The following is a 14,672-nucleotide window of genomic DNA, read 5'->3' as shown; positions in this document are numbered from 1 at the left end:
CAGGAGCAGACTTCACACACAAACACCACGCCGTGTTTCACTGTAAAACATCGAGTCTAAGATTACATGTGAAGGTCAGCGCACCTGCGGGGGAGCTCACCTGGTGTGTGAGCAAAAGGAGGTGGATCTTTGCTCAGTTTGTCTGGGACTGCCTACTTTTGGTTTGCCGGCTGTGATTGGAGGTTCCAGGTTGGAACAGGTGAAACCTGAGAGGCCGTTATTAGCACACCTGTGAGCTACACCCAGCTCTGTTCTTTTCCTGCTTTAGTCCAGAGTTTAGGCAATGGCAGCTGCGACTATCTCTATAGAGCAGGACCAGTTCTGTTGTTCGGTGTGCCTGGAGGTGTTGCGGGACCCCGTTACTATCCCCTGTGGGCACAGCTACTGTCTGGACTGCATCGAAGACTACTGGAGCACGGCCAAGCAGAAGGACCAGTACAGCTGCCCTCAGTGCAGGCAGGTGTTCAACCCGAGACCTCTGCTGAGCCGAAACACGGTCCTGGCTGAAGTGGTGGAAAAGTTTCTGAAAACTGGAGTTCAAGCCGCCAAGCCGGAGGGTGTGAAATGCAGCGCTTGCAAGGGGAGAAAGGGCAGAGCTGTGAAATCCTGCCTCTCGTGCTTGGAGTCTTACTGCGCGGCTCACCTGAAAGCCCACGAAGAGCGCTTTCACAGGAAGGCCCACAAGCTGATCCCGGCCTCGGACGAGCTGCGGGAGAAGCTGTGCCAGCAGCACAACAAGTTGCTGCGGCTGTACTGCCACACAGACCAGCAGTGCGTGTGCTCCCAGTGTGTTAAAGAGAGGCACAGGGGCCACGACACGGCCCCCGTGGTGGACGAGAGGGCCACTCAACAGGTGAGTCCGAACTCGAGGAAATCTTTCCTAGAGCTCAAACCTAATGAAAGCACTCCACGGTTTATTTGTGCCATAAAACGTTTAACAGTTTTTATGTCAGTGTTTATGCAAAATTAAGTGTTTGAATTAAAGGGTCACTCCACAGTTTTTATGTTCTCAACTACGATAACACTTTACTTTACAGATTTGAGAAATCTTATTTTAAATTTAAGACATATTGTCCTTTTAACACAGTGGCCACTGGGTCTAGATGTACTTTCAGAATATAAACCGATATCCTCATGCTGAGACTTTTAGTACCTTTTTTGAAACATCTTTAAAGGAACAATTTAGTTTAAAATGTCGAGAATAAGTCAGAAGTTTTCATCCAGTTGGTAGGAATAACTTCATGCAGTGACGTCAGCTTTCCTAACAGCTGATCACCTTGTTTCCTGTGTGTGTGTAGCTGTGATGATTTGGATTAGTTTTTCTTTCTTTATACCCAAACTCTCCAATTATTTTTGCCCCCCTCAGGACAAACTCAACAACAATAGTTTCAATGCTTTATAAAAAAAAAAAAGAGAAAGATACACTAAACTGAAACTGCAACACCTTTATTTTTTTCCCCTTGTAGGTGTTGCATTACACAGCAGAGCCGCTGAACAAAAACAAAGGCAAACTAAAGGGCCATTTTGAAAAAAAGCTTTTGCATGATTCTTTCAGTGGGCCACAAATGAAAACTTGTCCCCTGCCTTTTTAAGTTTTAATTCTTTTTGACAAATGAGCGCATTTAAAAGTAGCTACAAGCACTCTTTTAACTTATATGTTAAATTTCTGCCTAGGTGGCTGTTACTGACTTTGACACACGTGATAATTCCTAATGTCTAAAGTCACTAAATGAATACTCGCTGCTCTCTGAGAGAGGCTGAGTCATTATGAATGTGACGTCTTTAAAGGCTGACTTCAGGTTTGGGAGCTACGTTTTCCTGAAGGAAAGGTGATGCAAATTGGATTAGTTGGTAACCAAAAGGTTTCTAGGAACATTTACCAGACTTCATTCTAATTATAGTTAAATAAAGGAAGCACGAGCCATTGTTTAATAAACGCAGACTGTCTAAACATACGCTGTGTATGCAATAATAAAACTCCACGTTACACCTTCTAAAATCTGATGCCTGTAAATAAAACCTTTTAGTGACTCATTTCTAATGTCATTGGTTTCTGTAATTTGAGGTGAGGCACAATGGGGGCTAAATATGTATTATGTTTGAGGTACAGGATGCTTTTTTCCTACAGCTCAGTTAAAAAATTGAACACAGAGAAGGTGGAAAAGTCCTGCAGGCTTATTTTGTGCTCAGATGTTATTGTGGCTGATAGACCAAAGGCTTTCCTGTGTAATCCAATTCTTAGACTGTGAAATCAAAACGTTCCTCTCTGAAAGCAAACCTTGAAGGAAAATTATTCCACTGAGCAGCAGGAGAGCCTGCCCCGAGTGACGCTCATGTGTTGTGTTCCTGCAGAAAAAACTCAAGGAAACCTCTTTGAAGTCGGTGCAGAAACTGAGAGACACCGAGAAGGAGCTGAGATACGTCATCAAATACATCAAGGTGAGCGCGTCTCCTCCACAGAGCTTTTAACGTGCCGCCGTACGCACTTCCCCCGAGACTGAAGTGGTGAACTGTGACCTTCGCAGCACTCCACGGAGGCCGTGGCGGAGGAGAGCGAGAGGCTCTTCTCCAAGTTGATCCGACTCATCGAGAAGCATAGCAGCGAGGTGAAGGAGAAGCTCAGGGTCCAGGAGAGGGTGGTGGTCGGTCAGGCCGAGGAGGTGCTGGAGATGGTCCAGAAGGAGATGGCGGAGCTCAGGAGGACCGAGGCTGAGCTGGAGAGGCTGTCTCACACGGAGGACAACATCCACTTCCTCCAGGTATGAGAAGCAAATTAAAGCTCTAACAGAAAAAGGCCTGTGGGGGAATGCACTTCTATTCCTGCCTCTAACCTGTAGGCGAAAATAACTCATCTGGCAAAGCAGACCATAGGAATGGGACTATTTCTGGGATGTTTCTTCAGCTATTAAGGTTTAAAAAATATATAAACTGTTATCCCAACAAGCATACAAACTGAAATTTTTCCATCATAAATTATCTTCAAAAACCCTGAGCTGCTTTGTTTTTAAGGCCAACAATAAAATAGTTGCTTTTATGGACAAAATTTAAATATTTAATTGTCATTGTTTTGGCTTCTATAATTAAAAACTCAGAATTTAGACTCTTTTCACAATATTTAAATCCTATAAGTGAACTGTATTGGTTGAGTAATGCATTTTGTATTTAGTTCAATCCTTTCTAAAGTTAAATTGAAGGAAGTTGATAATGCAATTGCAAAAAAAAAAAAAGTTTGGACTTACTCTTCTGGAAAAACGATCAGAAGTTTAAAGATAAGGCAGCAGAACTTCTGTAAATCTAAACTGTTCACAAAATTATATATTTTTAAACCCTGCTCTTACCCAGAAGACTGAGCTGGTGGTGACATCTGAAACATCTCAAAATCTAGAACGTCTTTGAAAAGACTAATAGTAAATACCCTCCCCTAATATCTAGAATTAACTTGTAAGGGTCACTAAAGAAAAATGCAGTTTACTGTGCTTGAGTCTTTTCTAACTCATGTAGCTTTAAGATAATTATAAATATATATATATACTTTGAGGCACATTTGGTGGCATCAGCAGCTCAGTGAAACATGGACTTCATCAGAATTTTAACCTTTTTTATATCTTAATTCTGCTCCAGATATTCCTTTGTGTCCTTCCAGTTTAACATTTCCACCCAAAACACTCGTTTGAGTTATTTAATTTTATACATCCATAATAGATTCAGGTAAATGGGCTGCCTATTTTGTTTGCGGTGATGATCTGGTTGTGCCGCCCGTCTCTGCAGAAGAGCAAGTCTCTTCATTTCCCTTCGAAGACGGTGGAGATGCCAAACACAGACGCTCTGACGTACCTGATGTATAAAACCACGAGGGACGGCCTGGCTGAACTGAAGGGGAGCCTGGATGAAACACTCAGCAAAGATTTCAGCAGAGTCTCAGATAAAGGTACTTCTCCTGTAACAGCTGGTTTCTGCAGATTGTTTAGTTTTTAACTGTAAATATGATTTGCTTGTTTTGTATTTTTAGTGAACTCACTGAAGGAAAGCAGCAATCTGAATACTGCTGATAAAACTAAAGGTATTTAGGAGTTTCAGTAGCTCTTTTCAGCCAGCTAAAACAGAGGAAAGAGTAACTGATTTGTCTTTTCCAAAACTAACAGCTAAAGACATGGACATCCCATACAACAGTGAACCGAAGACCCGAGCTGATTTTCTACAATGTGAGTACAGTTTTTACATTTTGTTTTGTTATAAACCCGTCATGAAGCAAGAATACTCTCCCTCTCCTCCAGATTACAACGATTTAACTCTGGACCCAAACACGGCCAACTCCTACCTAAGCTTCTCTGACGGGCGGAGAGCGGTGACAACCCGCTCGGAGCCGCAGCCATACCCCGACCACCCGGACCGCTTCACCAGCTGGGCCCAGGTTCTGTGCCGGGCCGGGATGGCGGGCCGGTGCTACTGGGAGGTGGAGTGGGCCGGAAACGGCGGGGTCTCCATCGGCTTATGCTACAAGAACATGAACAGGATTGGAGGAGGGAGTGACTGCAAGCTGGGACACAACTCCAAATCCTGGAGCCTGGACTGCGCCAATAAGGTCTGCTCGTTTCAGCACAACAAGGAGAGCGTGAGCATCGCTGCCCCCTGCAGCAGCAGGATAGGAGTGTTTCTGGATTTCAGGGGTGGAACCTTATCTTTCTACAATGTTTCTAATTCAATGACTCTGCTTCATAAAGAGAGAAGTACATTCACCCAGCCTGTGTACCCGGGCTTTTGGGTGGGGTTGGGCTCCACCTTAAAGCTGTGCTCCCTTTAATTGTGAAACCAAGTGTGCTGCTTTTAAGAGTAGATTACCAAATGTAATGAAACTAAGACAAGTTTGTGCTCACAAGTCAGCTTTTTAATAACCACACAGGTTAGGAGTAGCAGCAGGACTTTGGTAAACCAGGTTTAGATCTTGTTGAAGGCAGCAACATCAACACTCTGGACCTGCAGAAGAAGAAACAAACATGTTAACTTTTGTTTTTAACTGGAAGTTAGACTTGTTTTATGTAAAAAGGCAATAGTTTAAATAATAAAGACTCATTTTAAGCATGCTAAAGGACTTTTGACCGTTAGACTCTCAGGAAACTGAATGTGCAACAACTCATTAACTTTTGGAGTCTAGCCAATGATCAACCTAGAATTTGGCATACCTGTAGCTTGATGTCATACTCAGAACTATGCATTGAGCAACAGTTTCGCCCAAAACGTTGTTTTCAGAAAGTAATCTTTGGCTGTACAGCTACAACTCAATTCAAAAAAATCAACTTTAGCATTTGAAGTAAAGCCATTTATGTTTAACCAAAATGGTTACAACTATCCCTTCTCATAAGATCTAAAGTCAGACTGTGGGCGATATGCATTCATTTAAGGACTGCTAGGCCTTTAATATCACCTCTGGAGAATGTATCTGTTAGCTCAGTTGTTTCTGTCTAAATAACTTCTTCTCAACGTCTATAAAAGGTCATTTTAGCTTCACTGCCACGTTTAGAAATTAAGGCGCAGTGTAACAGAAGTAAAGCTAAGTTTTAAACTAACCAAGAAGAGCTTAGTATTTAAATCAATAACAGATTTCAGTCTTGAGATGGCTCACGAGTCACTGCTCTCACACTGTTTGCAGGTAAACAGATTTACAGTAACCGGGTTAAAATAGTGCGTGTTATTGTACTGACGCCTTTTTTGTTGCCAATTACTGCTATTCTTCGTCCGCCACATGAAATTCTATTCAGGTTTTTAAGTAAAGGGAGGGAGGCAAAACTGAAGTGGAGCAGGTAATTTAAAAAAAAACAAAACATTTTGAGATCCAGAAGGAAATAAAAATCCAATGTGAATATAAATAGTTAGGTAAATGTAACCTACATGGTCTTCAAACTTGGTGATTTCTTCCTCCAGGATATCTGTGCCAACTTTATCATCCTCGACCACACAGTTGATCTGCAGCTTCTTGATGCCATAACCGACTGGAACCAGCTTTGAAGCTCCCCACAGGAGCCCGTCCATCTGCACCGAGCGCACGCACTCCTCCAGCTTCGCCATATCCGTCTCATCATCCCACTAAGGAGAAAAAGGAGGGAGGAAAGATCAAAAAAATCTCTCTCAGAACACTGGTTGTTGGTGTTTACAGCCTCTCTTTTAGACACATTCACAATCAGGTTCAACAAAGAAGACATAAGACCTTTAGTGTTCATTTCTAATTCTCAATGAGTAAATTTCTATCCCAACCAAACCAACGAGGCAGAGTTCAGAAATGTACATACAGGTTTGACATCCAACAGGATGGATGACTTTGCGATGACGGCAGGTTTCTTGGCCTTTTTGGCTGCGTAGGCTTCCAGACGCTCCTGCTTGAGGCGCTCCGCTTCTTCATCTTCATCATCACTGCCAAACAAGTCTATGTCGTCGTCATCACCACCATTTTCCACCTTCACCTGTTTGACTGGAGCTGCCTGGACTGGTGCAGCCTAGTTGTTAAAAAGAGTTAGGAAAATGACAAAACCTTTTCATTATTAAAATGTCGTTTACAAATTTCCATCATCACAGTGAAAGGCTTTACTCTGTGTAAAGCAGAGAAATGAGAACCACCATTTACTTTCATTATTTACCTTAGCACATGGGACAGCTGCTGGTGCAGGGGACTTCTCCAGGACAACCACTCTGGACTCCAACTTCTGCAGGGCTGCCCTCATCTCCTCCACCACTAATATTCAAACAAAGCATTCCACCATTAAACCCAGGCAAAGAGCTGCACCTCCAAGTGGACAACCTGAGAAACACCTTATTGGTAGGTGGTTAATTATTGGGTGACTGAAACCCGAGTATGCAAAAGATTAGATGCCGTTTAAAAATAAAACCAACCAACCTTTGTGCAGGGTCTGGTTCTCCAGCTCCAGGCTCTTCATGCGTGCCACCAGCTCCTGGTCTCCTCCTGAGTGCGAGGAGGACTGAGGGAAGAGAAACAACCTGATTAGTGAAAGTTATACGGCAGGTCTGAAAAGTAACATCCAAGTTCAGATCCATTTTACATCTGGAGACAGGAAGCAAGCACAGAAAATGTTTAAAAACAACAACAACAAACATTCATGCAGGCTGAAGTTCTGTCCCAATGGTTTGGACACACCAAAAACGTTCCCTCCAAAATACAGAACATTTTTCAAACAATGTCAGCATGCAGCTTTCAAAGCCGTATTTCAGAAAAAAAAACTGCTTAAAATGCCAGTGAGCCATCAGATTTTGATTCAGGGAGTCTTCAAGTTTAGAAAAGAAAAGCAGCAGTGGTGTTTTTTTCTTAAACGGCACACACTGCCTCTTTTCCAAACTCCAGTTTGTTTCTACAAAGTGCTTTCCATGCTTTTTCACACACATGCAGTGCTTTATTATACACTTGTCCTCAAAAATGAACACTTGAATTCACTTTCACTCATGCACAATATGCATGACGGGCCTACTTCTACACATAGCAGGACTTGATCCTTTGTTTTTTTAATTTAAATCAATCAGATGATCCTTAAGCCAGGACACCTACAAGATTCTTAAGCATCTTAAACTGATCAGATCATCTTGCTGTGAGAAGAGGAAGATGCACCACAACGCTGCAGTAACAGCAACACACTCGACATCAGGCAGCAGCATTCCCAGATGTGCGTAGCAAAGCCGAACGTGGACAAACTTACAGTTCTGTGCTGCCGTTTCTGCTGGCGCCCTTTGGCTGGCTGCTGGGCTGTTTTCACCTGCCCCCCCAGTGATGTACAAGGTCAAATAAACACACACACAAACCAGACGCTGCATTTTCTACAGGAAAACTGAACAGTTTCAGCTAATTTAGGACTACTAAACATATGACATTAAATCAGGAGTAAAATGTTACTAAACTGAATCAATCAGGTCATTCTGCTTTACAGAACTTGTTTTATTGCACTGTTTGATTATAGAAACCGAGAATCTTACTGTGAATTATCATATGGATCTTCTTGAATAGCCAAAGCCAGCTATGGGGTTAGAAACGCTGACCTAAACAAAATTTTGACTCTTTAAAGTTTGTTTTAAATCAGGCTCTAAAAATATTCTATTTGAAATAAACCAAACTGTTTAAACCTATTTCACCAAAAACTGTGTGTAATCTCAAAGAATGACAAACAGTAACTGGTGCATTTACTGTACAAAAATCAGGAAATCCAGTTTTGACATCTGAATTCTCCTGTTTAGAGTCAGGTTATCAGTCCTTATTCTCATGTTTGTGTTTCCTGAGCAGTCTGTCGCTGATAACACCTTTAAGTAATAAGGCTGCAAAATTGTCAACAACTAGCACAATGGTTTTTGCTCACTGGATTCTATATTAAAATAAAAAACTTTATTTTTTTAAAAAAGAGATTAAATGACAACCAAAATACCTGAGCAGTACGTTTGTGAATTAAAAAAAAGCTGAATTGCTACAATTATAACTTTTACGGCTACTGATAAAAATTGTTTCTGATGACATTTTGTTTTCTAAATTAAAAAGGACAAAACAAAACTGACAATATAAAACCTCACGGGTGTGGCGGCATGCAGCCTTTTGTAATTTGTGATAAAACGGATTTCTCTCTCTGATTTCCTCGCAGGTCTGTGCAGTAACTCAGACCTGCAGCTGCAGTCTCAGATGACGTGACGAGCCGAGGCAGCTGCTGAATCACCTGACCCTTCTCACTACAACAAGCCACTTCTAAATCGAGAGCTTTAACTAACATGCAGACAGCTGCTCCAGGCTGCTGAGAACTGTGGCAGACGGTGATGTAACTATTGCCAAAACCTACAGGGCACTGGCTGAAGAGCTGTGCAGCCACCAACACTGAAAATAGACTTGGGAACACATAAAACCGTCCACCTATCACACAAAAAAAAGCAACTAGTTTTCAGATATTTAGGGTGAAAGCACTACCTGTTGCTGGTGAGTGGTGGGGCCGTTGGCTCCCTCGTAGAAGTGCTTCTCCGCCTCATCGTAGCGGTATTTGTCGAACCAGATGTTCTCTGAGGCAAGGCACTGCAGTCCACTCATGTTGGTACTGAGAAAAAAAGCAGAGGACTCGGTTTGTAAAAAATGTCCACGGCTAATCTGAAAGCTTGCCTGCTCAATAGTCAAGACAAGGGTTTAGTTGTTACAAGCGGCACAATCAGTGACAGGATATCGGCAACAAAACATGGCTTTATTAGATGCTTGGCTGTGACTTTGCCACACGAAAAGGTTACAGCACCACGCAGCCGCAGGCAGACCTGTTGCTGGAATGGGAAGAGATCAAATCAAAGCGAATTTCTGCTGTTTATAAAACCAACAAGCTTACACTGGAATAATTTAAAACAGGTAATGACTAATGCTAGATATATTAACTTTATGTTTCAGGCCCCTTTCATTTGCTAAAAGTTACTAAAGCAGAAAGCCACACGTTGCTCAAACAAACAGAATTGCCTCCTCTGCAAAGTCTGGATTATGGACACAAAGGGCTGGTTGCTGCCTGCTAACACTGTAAAAGAAAAACACCCACTTTTATGTAGTATTCTCAAATAAATCATAAGGATGAACTTTAAATACTTTTACACATTCTACTTAACCTGAACTGATTTCTAACAATTCCTAAAGTTTAAACAGAAGTTAGCACAACCTAAAAAGCAAAAAAATAATACTGCAGACATAACGAAACAAACTAATCACAGTTGTTAAAAAAGCTGAACACACACCACGTTGCTCTTATTCTCTGTGTGGGAGGTGTCATACTTGTCCCATCTCGGCCTGTTTTCCGTCTCAGAGAAGCCCCTCTTCCTCGGGTGTGCCCCCCTGCTGCCCTTGCTCCCCTGCTCAGTTTCAGAGGAGGTGCGGTTTCGGCCTCTGCCTAACTGACGGTGAGGGGTGCCGGATGCCTTCACAGTGGTGACGGCCGGCCCCTGATCCTGCTGTGGGTCCTGGCTGCGCCTGGGGTGAAAGGTCAAAGCTCCTCTGGCGTTTGGGCTCCGTGGAGACGACAGAGGTCCATTGCCGTTAGAAGCGAGCCGCCGCTGGAAGTTGCCCTCCGCCTGCTCGAAGATGTTGCGGTTGTACCAGACGGCTTCTGCCTGCATGCCCTGGAGGACGGGGCTTTGGCCATAGAAGCCACTTGCCTCCACAGAGGAGCCCAGGCGCTCCTCTTCAGCACCGGAGCCCTCAGACTGGGACAAATGCGAACGACGTCGCAGCCTCCCGAACTGGACGTTGTCTCCGCTGATGATTCCTCGCTCCACAGAGGGAACGTTACCCTGCCTGAAGGCCCCGATGGGGACAGCGTTCTGAGGGACTTCTCTCTGCTGAGGATTTTGATCCATGTCTTTACTAAAGGGGCGTCTTCTCTACTGACTTGGGTGTTGGAGTTAAAAAAAGGAGAGAAAAGATAGAAGCTAGAAATGATATTTCAGGGTGAAGTTAGCATCACAGTGGATCATGCTTGTTAGAAGCGTCAGAAAGCTTTAAAAAAAAAAAAAACAGCTGAAATGGGATGCCAATGCAGTTTGATCAAAAAGCTGATTTTAACAGCATTTTATCTTTAACAGAAGGAACATTTCAATATGAACTGTGCTAGAATAAACTTGGCAATGATTAAAAAAATCCTCAAAAAAAGGATCAGGGATCAATTTGAGACTGGACTTTGAAAAAGCAAATGAACAAGCAAGGCCAAAATTGGAACACGGAACCAGCTATGACAGATAAATTGGTCAGTATTAAGGTTAAACGCGCTCGCTCAGTTTCCATTTTGAATTAATTTCCAATTTATTCTTTTATGGTTAACCAACAGTTTCAGCAGGACAAATATTTTGCAGCTTTTGGCAGGTGTTCCTTTCACACACGTAATGAGGAAACCCTGTTATTGTGTTAAAAATGACAAGAAGTCTCCTCCTAAACGTCCACCTGTGCCGCAGGGAGCGTGTGGCTCACCTTTGTTTTGGCGTGTTGGAGGATAATGCACGCTGCCGGACTGTGGAATTCAATATCATGTAATTCAAAGCAATTCTAATGGAAATGCTACAACAACAGCACAAACAAACACTATATATGTTATGAATAAAATGGAAAAAAAAAGGGTGAAGCCATGTTAGTGCACATGCACTCTCAGATACCAATTTATTAGAAACAATAAGCCAAAACTAACAAACAAAGATAAAAAAAAAAAAAAAAAAAATAGACATTCAACTTTTCAGGTTTTTGTTTTGTTGTTGCTGTGCATCTGCTCTTTGTTTGACCTTCTAAATTAGAATAAAGTCTAATAAAAGCAGTTAAATGCCAGCCATTTTAAGCAAAGTGTAAATAATCTGCTTAAAATATATCTTGTGTTAAACAGTAAAATTAAAAAAAAAATACTGGGCTTATTTTACACATAATTAAAAATAATTGTTCTCCTAAAAACATCCACGTTTCTTAGTAACATGCTGAAACAGGTCTTCCATTCATACTTTACACATAAATCTGAAAAGGATTCTTCCTGAAACAACTTTAAGAACTTAAAAAGTGAGAAAAGTGGACTTTTTTTATGCAGGCCTGTTGCACCAGACTGCACTAGTTTCAGTGATTTGTATTAAACTGGCAGCTGAGTTTGAACTTATGCAACTTATAAACCCAAATAACATGCGAGCATCAGCTAAAAATCAGCTTCAGGTTCAAAACTCACCTTCAGAGAGGAGAAAGATGGGAGCGAAGAACCAAACATACAGGAAAATAAAAAGTTAGCATAAACTAAAGTTGATCAAATGCACCCCCGTGAACTGCAGCAGGTGGTTTATTTAAGTACCAGTAACAGAACAAAAAGGAGAAATTAAGAAACAAGAACAACATTAAAAAGTATGTTGTACATCTGTTGCTTCTAGATGGAGTTTTTTTTTTTGACAGCCCTACTCGTAGTTGGCCACGTGGCGCTAAGACACTCAAAAAGTCGGAAAACTTTGAGAGTTTTACAATCAATACACGTTACAGGATATTTCAAGTCATAAAGTTAAACTTTACTGCACTTACTTTTGGCTTTATTCGACGTTTTATGGCTCAGCGACTGTCGGACTGCGTGCTGCCACAGCTGTAATCCGACGGTAGAAGAGGACTGGCATTAACGGGCAGCCGCTATTCTTCCGTTTCAGAGGGGGGTACGTGCGAGACATTTCTCCACTTTGTAAGTAATTCTTTACGATTCATGCTAAATATTCAAACAAGACAGTCACATACACAACCAATAACACAAGATTTATTATTTTTTACGACATAAGGGGTTATTATTTTAGCTACAAACGTACCTTTAGAATGGTATGATCCGTGTTGGTAGAAAAAAACTTCATTTCCCATGATGCAGCGGAACAGGCGCAGCAGTTAACGGTTACTGACAGATTTCTACTTGACGTTTAGACAGGGTTGCCAGTTTGCCCTATTGTGGCAACTTTGATTTAAAATAAAAGGTGTAAATAGGTTGTTGTGATGTCTAAAATCTACAAAAATAGATGCCCGAGTGTAAAAGTAAAAATATAAATGTAAAAGTATATAAAAAAAAAATCTTCTGCTCCAGTGGTTGTGCCTGTGTGGAGCTAAAACAAAGCTGCTGTCAAACCGAATCTGATTCATATTTAGCCCTCCCCATAGCAGGGCTTTTAGAGCATTTATACAGTCTGACTGCAAGACCTGACTCAGGACACAGTTATGGGTCAGCAGAGCCAGCACTTCAACATTTTCAACCAACATAAATATTAAATATTTATTTATTCAGAAAGGGACAAATACAAGCATACATCAACTTTTTATGGTATTTTTGTTTTAATTCTAAAGCCACATTTGTTTTTAAATTTCATATTAAGGCTCTTGAAGAAAATTTTTTAGGTGGTGGACAGAGGTGGTTTTGCTTGGTGGCAAAATAGCTGTTTGATTTGAGCAGTCACTTCAGTTGCGTCAGCTTATATTTTCCTTGTGAGCGCTCAGTCAATAAATCAAGAACTTAATTAAGACTTGTGTGTTAACTTGAGCAGATAAATATCCAGATGTCAGCCGTTTTAGCCCATTACAATAGCTTTCTGTGAGCCTGCCTGTTAACTGAAGCCCATAATGTTTCAGAGCAAACCAACAGCACCTGCAGAAAATAAACCAGATTGTTCCTAACATGTTTTTGTTAAACCCGATGTCCTCATATTATTCCAATCTTTACAGAGTGGGTTGTTTATTCTGCTGAGAAACTGTTTCACATCTGAAAATTGTTGAGTGTAATTACAGTTATTCTCCTCTATTTGAGAGGGAGCTCTTGTTAAACATCTGCAGCAAAGTGTTCCTGTGAATTAATCACTGAGTGGCTCCAGAAAAGGTGCATGAAGGTCGAGTCCTACATTGCTTGTTCTTGTAAGGCATCCTGCAGGGAAAGGCATGACGGTTTTAGCACTGTTCTGATCTACATTCACATTTGGAAACTGAGTGGTTTGACCCCGTTTGTAAATCGCTCAGCACAAACCACCTCCTGTTTTAAAAGCCATTGTGCAGTTGAACACGCTCGGCTGCCTTTTAAGCTGCTGCACGCTCGGCGCTGAAAATCAAAAAGAAATTACACTTTTTTTTAAAACGCAGGGAGCATGCAAACAATAAAGGGAAAAAATGCTTATATCATAAGAGTTACACAAGCAAAAATCTCATCATTTACTGTCTTGATTTTCTTCTATATAATATTTGTGGATTTTTACTTCACTGATATATTCAGTTCTATGCAATTAATTTTTAATGAGCCTATAATTATAATCATAAGATATGCTATGTAGCATCTCAAGGCATTAAACATAAATTTTATGATAACATAAAGAAGATGAGAAAGCTGAATGCCTTGGGGAGACGATCGTCTTAGTTGAAACTCTAAATTTTGTTTTATTATTCTCCTAGTAATGCACACAGGGTTATTTTGCATCTATTTCTGTCCTTATCTATTTATTATCCTGCCTTTTAGGCACATTTTTCCTGTTTAGATCATCTTCATGACACCATTGACCTTCTTCACATTTCTGTGTTTTATGTGCTGGAATACCTATAATAAAACCTCATATTTGCTAATTGAAGCCAGGAGAGGTTATAAATACAACACTTGAACTTAATCCAGCAGAAACCTTTCACAGTAGAAAGGTCTCAAAACTAAGACAAAGATTATGAAGGAAGATAAAAAAAAATCCATACATATCAGTTTTCTCTTTTGTATCTTTCTTCCCTTTGTTAGTTTTTCATTATATGAAGTAGTCACAGACCAGGTGGCTGTAACACAACAACCCCTACAGGATCGGAAAAGCAGACATCACAGTTAATCAATCTCTTGAGCTTCAAGGCAGGTGCCCAATTTACCTGGATGCTAATGCAGTTGATGCGAGAGTCAGCATGTTTAACCTCGGCTGAGATTTTATTTAGATTTATTGGAAACAAACAACAATTCTGATTTGGTCCAGTAATGAAGCGGTGGAACCATTCTGTTAAATGTTCTCCTGTAAACCTGCAGGCAGAACCTGATAAATTTCTGAAGTGCACTGATTTGGTTAATGTCTGCAGAATGGCCGCTCAGCACCGGAGATAGCATAACTGTGTTGGATTTGATTAAAATTTTTTTTTATTTTATTTGCAGCATTTTAGGGAAAACACAGTCTGAAAGATGTTA

At 41.1% G+C, this 14,672-nt stretch overlaps 2 protein-coding genes across 5 annotated transcripts; one reads left to right on the top strand and one right to left on the bottom strand.

Moving 5' to 3' along the window:
- Positions 1-222: 222 nt before the first annotated feature.
- LOC108241677 (E3 ubiquitin/ISG15 ligase TRIM25) lies at positions 223-6,005 on the top strand. Its single transcript, XM_017426003.3, has 7 exons — positions 223-853; positions 2,353-2,439; positions 2,526-2,759; positions 3,769-3,928; positions 4,010-4,060; positions 4,143-4,202; positions 4,275-6,005. Exons 1-7 carry the CDS (start codon positions 284-286, stop codon positions 4,799-4,801), a joined length of 1,689 nt encoding a protein of 562 aa, XP_017281492.1. The 5' UTR covers positions 223-283; the 3' UTR covers positions 4,802-6,005.
- eef1da (eukaryotic translation elongation factor 1 delta a (guanine nucleotide exchange protein)) lies at positions 4,868-12,161 on the bottom strand. 4 transcript variants are annotated; one of them, XM_017426004.3, is made up of 9 exons: positions 12,032-12,125; positions 9,773-10,384; positions 8,942-9,065; positions 7,698-7,763; positions 6,887-6,968; positions 6,630-6,724; positions 6,285-6,488; positions 5,887-6,081; positions 4,868-4,974 (listed from the first exon to the last, which is right to left on the bottom strand). In XM_017426004.3, exons 2-9 carry the CDS (start codon positions 10,351-10,353, stop codon positions 4,936-4,938), a joined length of 1,386 nt encoding a protein of 461 aa, XP_017281493.1. In that variant the 5' UTR covers positions 10,354-10,384; positions 12,032-12,125; the 3' UTR covers positions 4,868-4,935. The 4 variants fall into 4 exon arrangements, with proteins under 4 accessions (XP_017281493.1, XP_017281495.1, XP_017281496.1 ...); XM_017426006.3 differs by having other exon boundaries at positions 7,698-7,754; XM_017426007.3 differs by lacking the exon at positions 7,698-7,763.
- Positions 12,162-14,672: the final 2,511 nt, after the last annotated feature.

The sequence above is a fragment of the Kryptolebias marmoratus genome, linkage group LG20, assembly GCF_001649575.2.
Source record: "Kryptolebias marmoratus isolate JLee-2015 linkage group LG20, ASM164957v2, whole genome shotgun sequence".
Lineage (NCBI taxonomy): Eukaryota > Metazoa > Chordata > Actinopteri > Cyprinodontiformes > Rivulidae > Kryptolebias > Kryptolebias marmoratus.
Note: the sequence above shows the minus strand (reverse complement) of the source record. Positions and strands in the feature narration are given on the sequence as shown.

Excerpts from the sequence above, each read along its gene's own strand:
- LOC108241677 (XM_017426003.3), top strand. The coding sequence starts at position 284 with ATGGCAGCTGCGACTATCTCTATAGAGCAGGACCAGTTCTGTTGTTCG. Across the intron at positions 3,929-4,009 it reads CAGCAGAGTCTCAGATAAAG|TGAACTCACTGAAGGAAAGC; the intron begins GTACTTCTCCTG and ends TTGTATTTTTAG. Across the intron at positions 4,203-4,274 it reads CCGAGCTGATTTTCTACAAT|ATTACAACGATTTAACTCTG; the intron begins GTGAGTACAGTT and ends CCTCTCCTCCAG.
- eef1da (XM_017426004.3), bottom strand. The coding sequence starts at position 10,353 with ATGGATCAAAATCCTCAGCAGAGAGAAGTCCCTCAGAACGCTGTCCCC. Across the intron at positions 9,066-9,772 it reads AACAGGCCGAGATGGGACAA|TACCAACATGAGTGGACTGC; the intron begins GTATGACACCTC and ends TTTTTTTCTCAG. Across the intron at positions 6,489-6,629 it reads CAGCTGTCCCATGTGCTAAG|GCTGCACCAGTCCAGGCAGC; the intron begins GTAAATAATGAA and ends TTTAACAACTAG.